This window comes from Heterocephalus glaber, unplaced genomic scaffold (genome assembly GCF_053883595.1).
Source record: "Heterocephalus glaber isolate CG9 unplaced genomic scaffold, H.glaber_assembly_v1.0 deba00001733, whole genome shotgun sequence".
In the NCBI taxonomy this organism is placed as follows: Eukaryota; Metazoa; Chordata; class Mammalia; order Rodentia; family Bathyergidae; genus Heterocephalus; species Heterocephalus glaber.
Genome location: NW_028258444.1, coordinates 19,228,100 through 19,240,731, shown reverse-complemented (window position 1 = coordinate 19,240,731; position 12,632 = coordinate 19,228,100). Strand labels below are relative to the sequence as shown.

The 12,632-nt window shown below is 39.9% G+C and overlaps 1 protein-coding gene across 9 annotated transcripts in view; it reads left to right on the top strand.

Moving 5' to 3' along the window:
• The window catches only part of Lima1 (LIM domain and actin binding 1), a 93,866-nt gene that overhangs the window by 74,155 nt on the left and 7,079 nt on the right, over positions 1 to 12,632 (top strand). For 4 of the 9 annotated variants that reach the window (XM_004862983.4, XM_004862984.4, XM_021243041.2 and 1 more), the window contains 3 exons: positions 650 to 757; positions 5,037 to 5,094; positions 7,039 to 7,151. In XM_004862983.4, the coding sequence (XP_004863040.2) occupies positions 650 to 757; positions 5,037 to 5,094; positions 7,039 to 7,151 (279 nt within the window). The remainder of the gene's footprint in view (positions 1 to 649; positions 758 to 5,036; positions 5,095 to 7,038; positions 7,152 to 12,632) is intronic. The other 5 variants (XM_004862987.4, XM_087200110.1, XM_087200109.1 and 2 more) reach the window with 2 other exon arrangements.

Sequence of the window (12,632 nt, the reverse complement as noted above, 5' to 3'; positions counted from 1 at the left end):
TATTCTTTAAAATGATACTAATGCATGCTTTTTCTTCTAAATGTTGAGGCTATTAAAAGAAGTAGAATAAGGCATGTCATTCATACAATGTTTGAATTTTATGTGAAAATCATAGAGTCCCACAGAAAAAGGTGGTTTTATGGTATCATTAAATAATTTCAGTTTTCATATGTATACATCATCCTTGTCTCTTTTTCCAGGCCGGGCATTTGTATATATGGTCAGTATATTTTCTTAATTATTGGCACTTGGCAACTCCTTTCCCCTGCTCCAGAATGGTCTTTTCTGATAAAACTCACAAGCTTTGCATTTCCACAAGCTCTACCACTAGAAGAGTGAATCACAAGAACATTATGTGCTGGGGGTTGTCTGTGTGTGTGTCTGTGTTAATGTGTCTGTATTCTAATGGGTGTCCACTTTGAGACTAGCACACAAATATTTAACTCTGAGGTATGTGTCCACACAGCTGCTTTTGTCATTTCACTAGTCAATGGGTTTTGCTTGTGAGACTTAAGGGGTTGATTTGACCTGAGGCCTCTGAAAAGAATTATTTTTTTTAACATTCCAAGTTTATTTGAAAGATGTGCTATGAGAAGAATGGAATGCTGAGAATTTTTTAAAAGATTTACAGGCTGTTTTTATTTTACAGAATGAGTTGAAAGTCAGTGGTGGTGAAATCAGAACTCATAAATTGGAACAAAAGGAGAACGTGCCCCCGGGTCCTGAGGTCTGTGGCTCCCATCAGGAGTCAGAAAAGGTGGGTTAAAAAGTCTGGTGTCCATTTGCCAAGGACGCATGTGTTCTAAATTAGATGCTTAAAATTAGAAACAACTTTAACTCTAGGCTGTAGAGTGTCTGGGAATTTGGTAACAGCTGCCAGGACAGATTGTCACTTTTGCAGGTCATATTATTTCACTTGGGAAGCTCTGCAACTTATAGCTGACCAGATAATGGGCCTTCATTGGAAAATTGTTTTGCTCAGCAAATGTTCAAAGGCCGTAGAGCTAAAGTGATTTTTATAAATTGGTTTGATTACAGATATTATTTTTAAAGTATTTGTATATGCTGAATTTAAGTACATACTTAATTGTGTGTGTGTGTGTGTGTGTGTGTGTGTGTGTGTGTGTGTGAAGTACTACGGATTGAACCCAGAGTCTTCACATTGAGTTACATCTCCAACCCTTTTTATTTTTTGAGAAGGTCTCACTAAGTCATTGTGTTGCCCAGGCTGGGCTCAAACTTGCATTCCTCCTGCCTCAGCCTCCCGACGTGATAGGATTATAGGTGTGTGCCACTATGCCCAGTGTAACACCATTTTTTTTTTTTGTATTTTTCTTCTTTTGTTTTGTTTTTGAGATAAAGTCTGGCTGTCTTGCCCAGGATGGTCTGAAATTTGTGCTTTCCAGAGATCCTCCCACCTCAGCCTCCCAAGTAACTGGGACCACAGTCATCTCACCACACCCAGTTTATTTAACACATTTTATAAAAGAAAATTTCATTCATTCACTCAAAGCTTGTTTTTTGTTTTGCACTGCTGGGGTTCAAACCCAGAGCCTTGTACATGATAAACATGTGCTTCACCACTGAGCTATTCATCCAGCCCTCACTTAAAGTATTTTGAAAGCTAGATACTGTGATAAAGTATAGGAAATGCTAAGCTTAAAAAATAAAGACGAAGCTGGGCATGTAGTGCACACCTGTAACCCCAGGACTCTGAAAGGCTGAGACAGAAGAATTGCAAGTTTGAGACTAGCCTGGGGAATGGAAGGAGCCCTGTCTCAAAATTTTAAAAAAAAGGAAGGGAAGGGGATGTAGCTTAGTGCAAAAGCCCTGGGTTCAGCCCCAATACCAAAACAAAACAAAAGACAAGTAAAGTATAGGAGAAGTGAGTAACAGTTTAGTTATAATAAAACAGTGTGATAGGTGCATGAGAGGTGTACAGAGCCATGGAAACTCAGGACACTTAACCTGACTTCCTCAAGACAATGATGTCTGAGCCAAGTCTTGAAGAATGTGCAGAAATAGTCCAGGCGAATAAGGGGAAGATTAAGAAGAAGAAGGGCATGTAGACACAGGTTGGGAAACCAGAAATTGCAGCTTGCTTAGCAATTGCAGTTTGGTTGGTTTTGCTGGAATAAGGTACACAGAAACAGTGGTTGAGGAACAGGTGGAGAGAGGGCCAGGGTGAGGTCTGGAAAAGCACCATATGCCACTCTTAAGGATTTGCACATAATTTGGCCAAGGGGAAAGCCACAGAAAAATTTTAAGCAAATCATATTTATATTTTATGCACTAATCATTAGATGAATGGCTTAGTTGCAATAAGTAACAGTATTTATGCCAGATGAGTTTATCATGTTCTCTCCCAAACCTACCCAATCTTTTTAGTCTATTTGTCAATATGATAACTAGATCTTGAGTGAGATGATTATTACTGTGATTAATCTTAGGAGAAAAAACATTGATATCTTTGATATTATTTTTATAAAAGTTGAAGAGATACTTAAAATGGTTAAGAGTAACAGCTGTCAAACTTACTTTTTTTTTTTCTGAGACAAGTTCTCCCTACATAGTTAAAGCTGGCCTTGAACTCATTCCGTAGCCCAGGCTGGCCTCAGACTCATGGCAATCCTGCATCAGCCTCCCAAGTGCTGGGATTACAGGCAGCTGCCTCAAACTTACTTGACTATCATAGACTTTTTTTTATCATAGACTTTTTAATGCATGGTGTATTGACAGAACATGTCCAGGAACTTGTGAGATAGTTCTGCACACTTGGATCAAAATAGGCACCCATAAAACTGGTCTCAGTTAAGAGCTACAAAATTTGATTCACAACATAGAACAGAAAATTAATTAGAAAAATTAAATTATTTTCTAAAAATATCATAAGCACATATTGAAATAATAAGACAAAATACTTGATAGTCATGAGTTACATGATCATAAAATCATGAAATAACTTGAGTACATTTTTATAGCAGTGGGCTATTCCATTAGTCCAAGTTTGGGAAATAATCATCTGGAACATAATGCTTGGGTTGTTCTCATATCTAATTTCATGCTTCTTTCTTGATTGTCTTCATGCTGATTTGAAACTAGAACTCTAGGCTGAACTGGTAGATTAGAACATTTTAATTATAGCCTAAGAGAGCATTAGTGCAACTGAATCACAAATTGAGTTGTGGGAGGGGAAGAAGGGATAAAGATAGCCGATAATCTTCAAGGGCATGCTGCAGGTTTATAAACCTTTAACTGCCTTAAAATTTACAACATTTTTCAGAGCCTCAGCTATCATTTTGGCTGCTTGCCTAGCTTTTGTTAACCAGTACCTAAGCACTGTTTGAACTTTGGCTTGCTACATGAGGATAATAATGCTAGGGCAGCTGGGCATGGTGGCACACACCTATCATCCCAGCACTCAGGAGGCTGAGGCAGGAGAATTGCTGCAAGTTCAAGGCCAGCGTGAGCTACAGAGTGAGTTCAAGGCCCGCTATGCAGCTCAGGTTGGCCTTGAACTCATTGCAGAACCTAGGCTGGCCTCAAACTCTAGTGATCCTCTTGCCTCAGCCTCCAAGTGCTGGGATTATAGTTAGGTGCCACCATGCCCACTACCTCAAACTTTCTTTTCTTGAAATGGAATATTTTGTTTAGGTATTGTTCTTCCCTTTCCCCTCTTGTGAATAAATGCGTGTTTTCCTTTAATGAAATGTTTGAACAGAATCTCCAGTCTGAAAGTTCTTGCAGTTAAGTCATTTTGTTAGCCATGTGCAGTGATACCAGAACTGGTACTAAGTATAGCCCGTAGGTTCAAGGTGACTAAATTAGAGGTGAGAAAAGAACATCCCAGAATGGATGCTCCTACTAAATTAGCAAAAGCTAAAGAACTTTTTAGAGAAATGTACAACTTTCAGAAAATTTATTTCATATCATTAAATGAAATAATGTACGCCGGGGATTTAGCTCAGCGGTTCTGCTGCCTGCCTCACAAGCACAAGGTCCTGAGTTGAATCCCTGTACCAAAAAAAAAAAAGAACACATACATAATGTATTCAGTTCAGTACCTGGCACATCGTAAACACTCAGTAAATGTCAGCTGCTATTATTCTGGTTTGTTCATGCCAACTCAGAATTCCTGTAATGCAAAGACAGTAGGAAAAAACCACCATGCTGATTGATATTCAGGTGCAGTTAGCCAGCAGTTTAATCTCCATTGTAAATTTATTCAGTACGTTAGACGTCCTGATATAAACACTAAGTTTATGTCAGGATAAAATCCAACATCTGAATGATGGAATATTACCCAAAGAGCATACATTGTGTCACTTGTTGACCCTTCATGATTTTTGGAATGTGGAGGGAATACAAGAAGGCCTACAGGCTGGTAGAAAGGAGAGAGAGAACTAGTAGAGAATTCTTTTATTTAAATTTGATGGCTTTTGTGAAAAAGATAGGCGCCTACCATGTCCATAAGATCCACTATCTTCTTAAGCACTGCCATTTTGAGACTGGGATTTTTAGGATACTATTGGAGGTTAGTTTTAGGTAAATTTGTTTTTTAGCTGTTAGAAATTCTTCTGTGTGGGCAAGCTTATTTCAGCAAAGTGCATTTGGTTGGGAAATAGTAATTAGGAAAATTAAAAAAATAATTCTTGTGTCTAAATACTTCATCTTGTCTTGGGTGTGCTTTGCTCTCGACACAGAGGGTTTTGTTTTGCTCTGTTTTTTAAGAGTGGAATGATATGGTTTAGAAGCTCTTTTATAAAGGGAAGTGATGCACACTTTGGCAGTAGAGTGCAGTCTGTTTCTCACATTACTCTATAATTGAGAGGCATGTTAATATCCTCATAAAAGACATTCTGCTGCCTCTTGTTTAAATGCTCAGCTGTTCTGGTGCCCGTTATTTCCCCCAGGCAGCCAGTGACTGACTGGAGTCAGCAGGTTTTTATGGCATTAACAGCAGTCTGCTCTTTTATTTTTAATGTGATTCTTAATCTCCCCCCATCCCCACCTCCTCCCTTTTTTTCTTTTTGCAGATTTCTGCAACTGAGAATAGACTGGCGGTCTGTTCCACCCATGCTGAAGATGACTCCTGTAAGCATTTCCCTTTAGCTTTGTAGGGTGAGGTCTTGTTCTCCATCCATACTTGGTTCAGAGGTGTCAGTGTTAAAGTCACATTCTGTATCCAATGGTTTAGCTGATCAATCTTCCACTTACTTTTAAGGACTGATGCTTCAATAGCCTTCACACACTTCATGGCTTAGAGAGAAGTTAAGTTCAATTAAATATGTTTACCTTAGGACAAATGGAATACTTCTAATGCATCTCTCATGAAACTTGTCCTATCCTTTCTACTAAACTGTTCCATGTTTAAAGGTGTAAAAAGTCCCCCAGCACCTGGAGTTAGCAGCAAATCCTATAGCACATCCTGGAGGCTATGACACTTGCCCTCTATGCCCACACTGCTGCTCCCTGGCCATGTGATGTGTGAGCCCAGGAAGTCCCATGCTGGGACTTTTCCCTCTTCTATTGCCATGCTTTTTCATTAACATCAACACTTCCAAAGAAAAAAAGAGCTCACGGGAGTGCTCCTGTCTTGCATAAAAAGACTACTCACTACAGCCAGGGATTTAGATCAGTGGCACTGTGCTTGCCTTGCAAGCACAAGATCCTAAGTTCGATCCCTGGGACCAAAAAAAAAGACTACTCACTAAAAAAATTTAAAAATAAAGGTATATAAAGTAATTTTGAAGTTTTATTTTAACAGAGGTTTGTCCAAGGATTTTATTAATTTACCGGGATAAAAAAATTGGTATGTGAGCTGGGCATGATGGTGCATGCCTTGTAATTCCAACGCTCTGGGAGTCTGAGGCAGGAGGATTCAAAGTTTGGACCCAGCTTGGGCAATTTAACAAAATCCTGTCTTTGAGGTGGGGAGAGGGGGTACTGCTGAATTTTGTGATCATTTCACCCTATTTTGGAATAATTTTGCATCAGATACTTTGTTTTTACTTCACCATGTCCACTTTCCATTCTAATTTTCAGTGTATCATTTGAAAATATATATACAGATTTCTAGCATCTCCCCAAACAATTTACTAGTCACTAAAAATGCCACAACTAAAATAGAAGTATGAGCTACACAGATCTCTCATAAATCCTACCTTAACATTTCAGAGAAAAACACTACTTGAATCCAGGAACATTCCTTTTGTAGTCATTTTATTTGGACAAGAAATATTTATGGTTTTGACTAGATTTGTCAAACTTGGTTTTGAAAAATTAGCCTTAATCTTTTCGTACTTTGTTGACTCAACTCTAGATTTGAAGGAATTTTTTAATGATTTCTTAATAGCTGTGTAAATGACTTTTCTGTGAGTTCCACAGGATGAATACACTGGCGGAAGTTAACTCATGCCTTTGGCACTTCAATGATTATGAAAAAAACTTTACAGAGTTCTTTTCCACAATCTTCATCCATGGATATCTGCTACAAGTCTGACCAAAGGACTATGAGATTATGCACACAGCACACGTGCATGCACATAGTATGAGACTTTTGTCCATATGTGCTGCCATTTCCCCAATTTCAGTTAAAGCAGCCCAGACGTTATTGGGAGTGCCAACTACCAAAAAGGCATTAGAGTCCACAAACATCCTTAAAACGACAAAGGCTACAGAGCAGAAAGTTCTTTATACAGGGTGGTTTGGATTCTCACTGTGTGGCAGGGTGAGTAAGCCTCCTAAATGACAGCAGCCTGATTTGTGAGAGAACTTGAGAGCTAGGCTTTTAGTTTAGAATATTCTTAAATTGAAAACAGTGCTTTAAGAATAGTGTTTTTTGTGGCATTGAAAATACATTCCTTGGTAGGAAGTGCCCAATTTTTTCTTTTTTTTTTCTTTTTTTCGGTACCGGGGATTGAACTTGGGTCCTTGCGCTTGAGAAGCAGGCGGCAGAACCCAATTTTTGCTTTTTGAAAGAACCCTTTCTAAGACTCCCCATGAGATACTATATGAAATGTTCTTTTGTAACTCAAGCAGGTAACTCTCAGGTTAACAGCGAGGTGCAGCAACCTGTGTCCCCCAAGCCGCTGAGTCCAGATGCCAGAGCCTCCACCCTTTCTGAAAGCTCTCCTACCAAAGCAGTGAAGGTATGCTGGTTGCCTGTCTCCTGAGTTTGGGAGATGGGTTATTAGTACTGCCGATTGCCTTTCGTATCTTCATTATGACCTATTTCTCTTTTCCTGGGGATGATAATGCCAAATAAGAGTGGGCTTAAAAATCACTTTCCCAGGCCGGGGCTTTAGCTCAGTGGCACTGCAGCTGCCTGGCAAGCGCAAGGTCCTGAGTTTGATTCCCCCTACCAAAAAAAAAAATGCCTCTTCAAAAATCACTAAAGGAAGGAAGGGGCAAGAAAAAGAAGTGAAAATAGAAGGGAAAAATGGAAGCATTTTTGCTGGGAAGGGGACATAAGGGGGGGGATGGGATAAAATAAAATAAAAAATAAATTTTAAAAATCACTTTCCTGAAACTCTTTCTTCTGCTCAGCTGTTTGGACCAGGAAAGGAAAGGGTCACCAGTGTCTCTGTTTGAAATCTAGAAAACCCATGGAAGTTTTACAAATTGAAGTTTAATAAAATAATATGACTTTTAGGGCCAGGGATTTAGCTCAGTGGTTTCGCCACCGGCTGCGTAAATGCAAGGACCCGAGTTCGATCCCTGGTACCAAAATAATAATAATAATAAAAATATGACTTTTAAAAATCTAAGTTTATAGATCTGTGAATGGGTGAAAAAATGAAAATGAAAATGTGAAAAAACTGTTAAAATAAAATCAGTATATTGGATAGAAATCCGCAGTCACCTTAAGGGCAGTGGCTCCCCAGTGTGAACAGTTTGGCTAAAACCTGACTGGTTGTTAACATTTTTAGAAAAAGAATGTGTCTGCTGGAGTGGGTATTGACCAGCCAATTTTCTGTAAAAATTGGTATTTAAGCAAAATTATGCTAGGATATAATATTAGATATTAAGAAATGAACAAAATTTTGTGTGCTAAGACAGTTTTATTAGGCTACTCAATGACCAGTCTCCTTTTATTCCCCCATTTAAAAAAAAAAGGTCTTTCCCTTTCTATGAGCAAATACATATTCCCATAAAACTGACACCAAAACTTATTTCAGTCTTGTTAACTGACTTGTTTCAATTGCATGCTTTGTTAATGTAATATTACTCTACCTATATGGATTAATAACCAAACATACCCACACCTCTTTAGTATCTTTCTCCTTGATGTGCTCTTTCATAGCTGGATTTTGTTTCGAAAGTTTTAGCTTGATAAAAACTCAACAGATAGAATTAGGTAAAGGTGGTTTGTATTGCCCCAACTTCATACTCCTATCTACCATGCTTCCTTGTATCCCTTCACTGTGTGTATGGTTGATCCTTGGGGTCTGTGTTAGTGCATAAGAGATAAGAAGGGATAAGAACATAAGTGAGGGTTTAGAATAAAAGGAAGAAACCAGAGAATCCAGGATTTAAAGAAGAGATTAAAAGGATAGTTTTGTGTTTATGAGGAAGATAAATACAAAAATCCAAAGGGAAGAAGAAATTTATGAGGAGGGAAAGGTTTGTTGAAAAGAACAAAAGAGCCAGGTGTGGTCGTACACACCTGTAATCCCAGCACTCTGGAAGGCTGAGGCAGGAGGATCAAAAGTTCCAGGCCACAGGGCCGGGGATTTAGCCCAGTGGTTCCGTCACCTCCCTTGAAAGTGCAAGGTTCTGAGTTCGATCCCCGGTAACCCCCCCCCCAAAAAAAAGTTCTGGGCTACCCTGGGTAATTTATCGAGACTATCTCCAAAAAAAAAATGGCTGGGAATACAGCTTAGTGCCAAGGCCCTGGAGTCCATCCCCAGTACCATCAAGGGGGTTGGGGTTGGAGGGAGAGCAAACAAACAGGGTTATGATTAAATCTGCACATGGATCCCACCTGACTCTCTCCTGGCCTTGAAGATCTGCTCATGCTGTCATCATCAACACTTTATTTTCCATTTTCAGGAGGCCAACAACATAGCAAATGCCACAAGGTTACTTTCATTTCCAGTAGCAACCCTGCCCAGATGTGAGTCCTTGGATTGTGGTTCTGGATCCAGAATGGCAAATAGAAGGGGTTGGGGGGATAGCTCAGTGGTAGAGCGCTTGCCTACCATACAGGAAGCTCTGAGTTTAAAACCCAGCCCCACCCCACCTCACCTCAGAAAAGAAAAGAAAAGTTAAAGAAAGAATGGTGAGCAAATCTGACTTGGTCATGGTTTTCTGTGTGACCGAGGGACCTGGGGAATTTCTCTGGCTCATCTAAGCACTAAAATCTCTTCTTGAAACTATTTGAATTCTCCACACAGCCATCCCTCCTTCAACTGCCAGGCCAGACATCTACTAGGTTGGACTGATCCTGTACTAAGTTGAGATCCTTCCTGATTCAGGGTCTGAGCTGAAGAGTGCTGTGTGAATAGCCGCATATCATGTGGGTCTTCCTGGGCACACCAGGGAGCACAGACTCTGCAGCTGTATCATTCCCATACCTACTCTTTGGTCCTGGTTACTCAGCAGTAGATTGCAAACAGCCCTGCCTTCAGAGACAGTTTTGAGCATTGGAGTAAACTGGCCTGTGCTTGTCTGAAGTCCAAAGCTCAAAAGGTCATGGTGTAGGGCTGGGGATTTAGCTCAGTGGTTTTGCCGCCTGCTGCGTAAGTGCAAGGACCCAAGTTCTATCCCTGGTACCAAAAAAAAGAGGTCATGGTGTCCAGAGCCTGAGGTGGGACTCTATTACATTTCCACTTTTATTTAAGGGCAATTTTTTTCTCTTCTGCAAAACTCCCGTTTACAGTCTGCAGGCAAGCAATACACTTTAATGTGTACAAGAAGACCTGTTGGTATTACCAGTCTCGTGGCTCTAGACTGCAACAGAAGTTGTTTCTCCACTTAGGGAAATTACATGCAGCTAAAAATACATTTGTTCACTCAGAATAGATTTTTGGATCCCACATATCCTAGAAAAAAGCTGTTCCTTAGTGCCCATCTGTCTGTTATTGGAAATAGGACATCTAAGGTAGAGACTCATAACATTTCAAATTTGCCTTCATAAAGTGGGAAAAAAAACGGTACAGTAAGGATTTTGTTCACTTTGAACACTGGCCATGTGGTTTAGTTGATGAGAGTTGGTGCTAATGAAATTGAAGTTGCAGGTTCATCCTCAAAAAGGGTGTTGTTCTGAGAGCGGAGCTCAGTGGACCTGTGAGAATCATGCTTGTTTTACTTCATAAAACTCAAATTTTTAACCATCAGCTACACCATAGTAAAGAAAGGGGAAAAAAGAGACTCCAGAATCTCATAAGCTTTGTCTTTCCATCTGAAAGAAGACCTCCACTGAATGTTCCCAGGGGGGAGCACAGGGAGAAAAGGGCAGGGGGATGAAGCTGATTCTGGGGACACCTGCTTGGCCCCAGACTTCTTCAGCTGATCCTGCTGTTGGATATGGAAAGAAAACACAGCAGACTCTGTGAGAGGACATGCACTGCAGTTACCTTCCTGGTACCCTGTCAGCTGTGGTGCTGGGGATTGAACCCAGGGCCCCACACATGTTAGGCAAGTGCATTACCACTGAGCTCCAGCCTCAGCCCTTGTTGTACACTATTTTACAAAGCTAGAGTTATACTAGAAGGGTACCTAGAATCTTTTGTCTTTCTTAGAGCATTAACCTTTCCTCTGTGTTTACAGAGCAGTCTATTTAAGATCTGAATATTACCCAGGCATGGTAATACATGCCTGTAGTCCCAGCATTCTGGGGGGCTGAGGCAAGAGTGTCACAAGTTTGAGTCCAGCCTGGGAACTCAGCAATGTAGCGAGACCTGTCTCAAAATAAAAAAGAGCTGGGATGTACCTCAGTGTGGAGGCACTGGGTTTGATCCCTAGAACAGAAAAAAATAATCTCTCAAATGCTTTCACAAAGCATTTCATGGAAGGGTAAAAGCTGCACAGAGCTGGTCCAACATTTTACTGTATGATGAAAAATTTTAGTTTTATTACCTACACATTTTGCAGAAATTGGAAGGAGGGAATGAAAGACATTTTGTAGTATTCTGAGGAATAGGGACCTAACATCAGTATAGAATTTTCTTCTGATTTCACTCTACTACCCAAGTGGGGCTTTCATTAGACTAAAAAGAATATGTACTACTATACAAGGGTGAAAAAGTATAGATGAAGCCATGAAAATTTATTGGAAAATTGGTTGGAAAAATAACTTTAAGTAGATGCTTATCAAAGGGAATTCTCTAATATCACTCATGTGGAAAAGACAGTATTTTTGAACATGAATTATTTATATATACCTCATTCATTCTAGAATATCCTGAAGATATTAACTATACATTTTAGTTTAAAACCAAGTGAAGACTGGCTTTATGAAAGTGCTATAGTGAGATTATTTTCATGGGTTAGCATCTGTTCTCTTCCCCAAAAGAATTTCCTTTAGTTATGGAAATTTAACATTCTAGGACAATTTATAAAATGCTTTGTTGGTTTTGAGTCAGGAGTTCCAGGGTTTAATTCTAATTCTGTTCCCGTGTTTGTAACTTTGACAAGCACCTGACGTCTTGGTAACCTTAACTTCCACAAATAAAAGATGGCTGGGGAGACGGGATGAAAAAAAGCCTTCCCTTACTAACTGAAAAACTATATTGTATTTTTTTTGGTAAAAAACTATATTGTAAAGATAAAAAATGTCTAACATGCTCATTGGCAGTGTTCAAGATGTGGCTGTGCCAAGTCTGAGCATGCCATATAGGCATGGGCAAGATGTATGCCAGGCCTGTGATAATGGGAATGAGTTTTGGGCATTGATACACTTCCTGTTGTCTGAATAAACATGGGGGCAATTATAGAAAAGTGGCTGAGAGCCCAGGAGAGAGAAATTAAGGGAAAGCAGAGCTACAGCCACTATGACTTGGCATGTTACTATGTTGGGATCCTCTTTGTGACATTATATGGTCCCTTGGGCAGCTGCTGCATAAACCTTAAATAATATCTCCAAGGGATTATGTGAGAAATGAATATGAGTAGTGGAAACCTGGTAGGTCTGGCTGGTTAGGAGCTTGTGACTAGTCAGTTTGAGAGAGTAGTCTATTAATGTGATCTTAAGGAGGAAGATGACTTTTCTCTTATGTGGATGAAACTCCCTTAAAAAGACAGCCATCATGGGTCAGGTGTGGGAGGTAATAAAACACTAAAGAATTGTTAATGAGACACTCCTTGTGCTGGTGAAGTCTCATAAAAGATTGCTCTCCTAAGCTGGGATATGTTCCAGCTTCAGGTAGATACTAGTGAGGCTGATTTTGCCATGATTAGCAGAGTTACTTGAAAAACAAAGAAAATATGGCCTTATTCTTGGGTTGGAGTTTCTTTTGGGGGTGGAGGGGGGTTGGAGTTTCTGAGTTTCAGATTGGCTGCAGTCCAGCACTCCAGGGCACACCAAATGCTGTGTATTCATTTAAGGTTCCTATTTGTCTCTTCCAGCTTCTGCTTCCTGCTCCTGGTACCTAATTTCTGCTCCTGCCTTCTACTTTCCTCCTAATGTG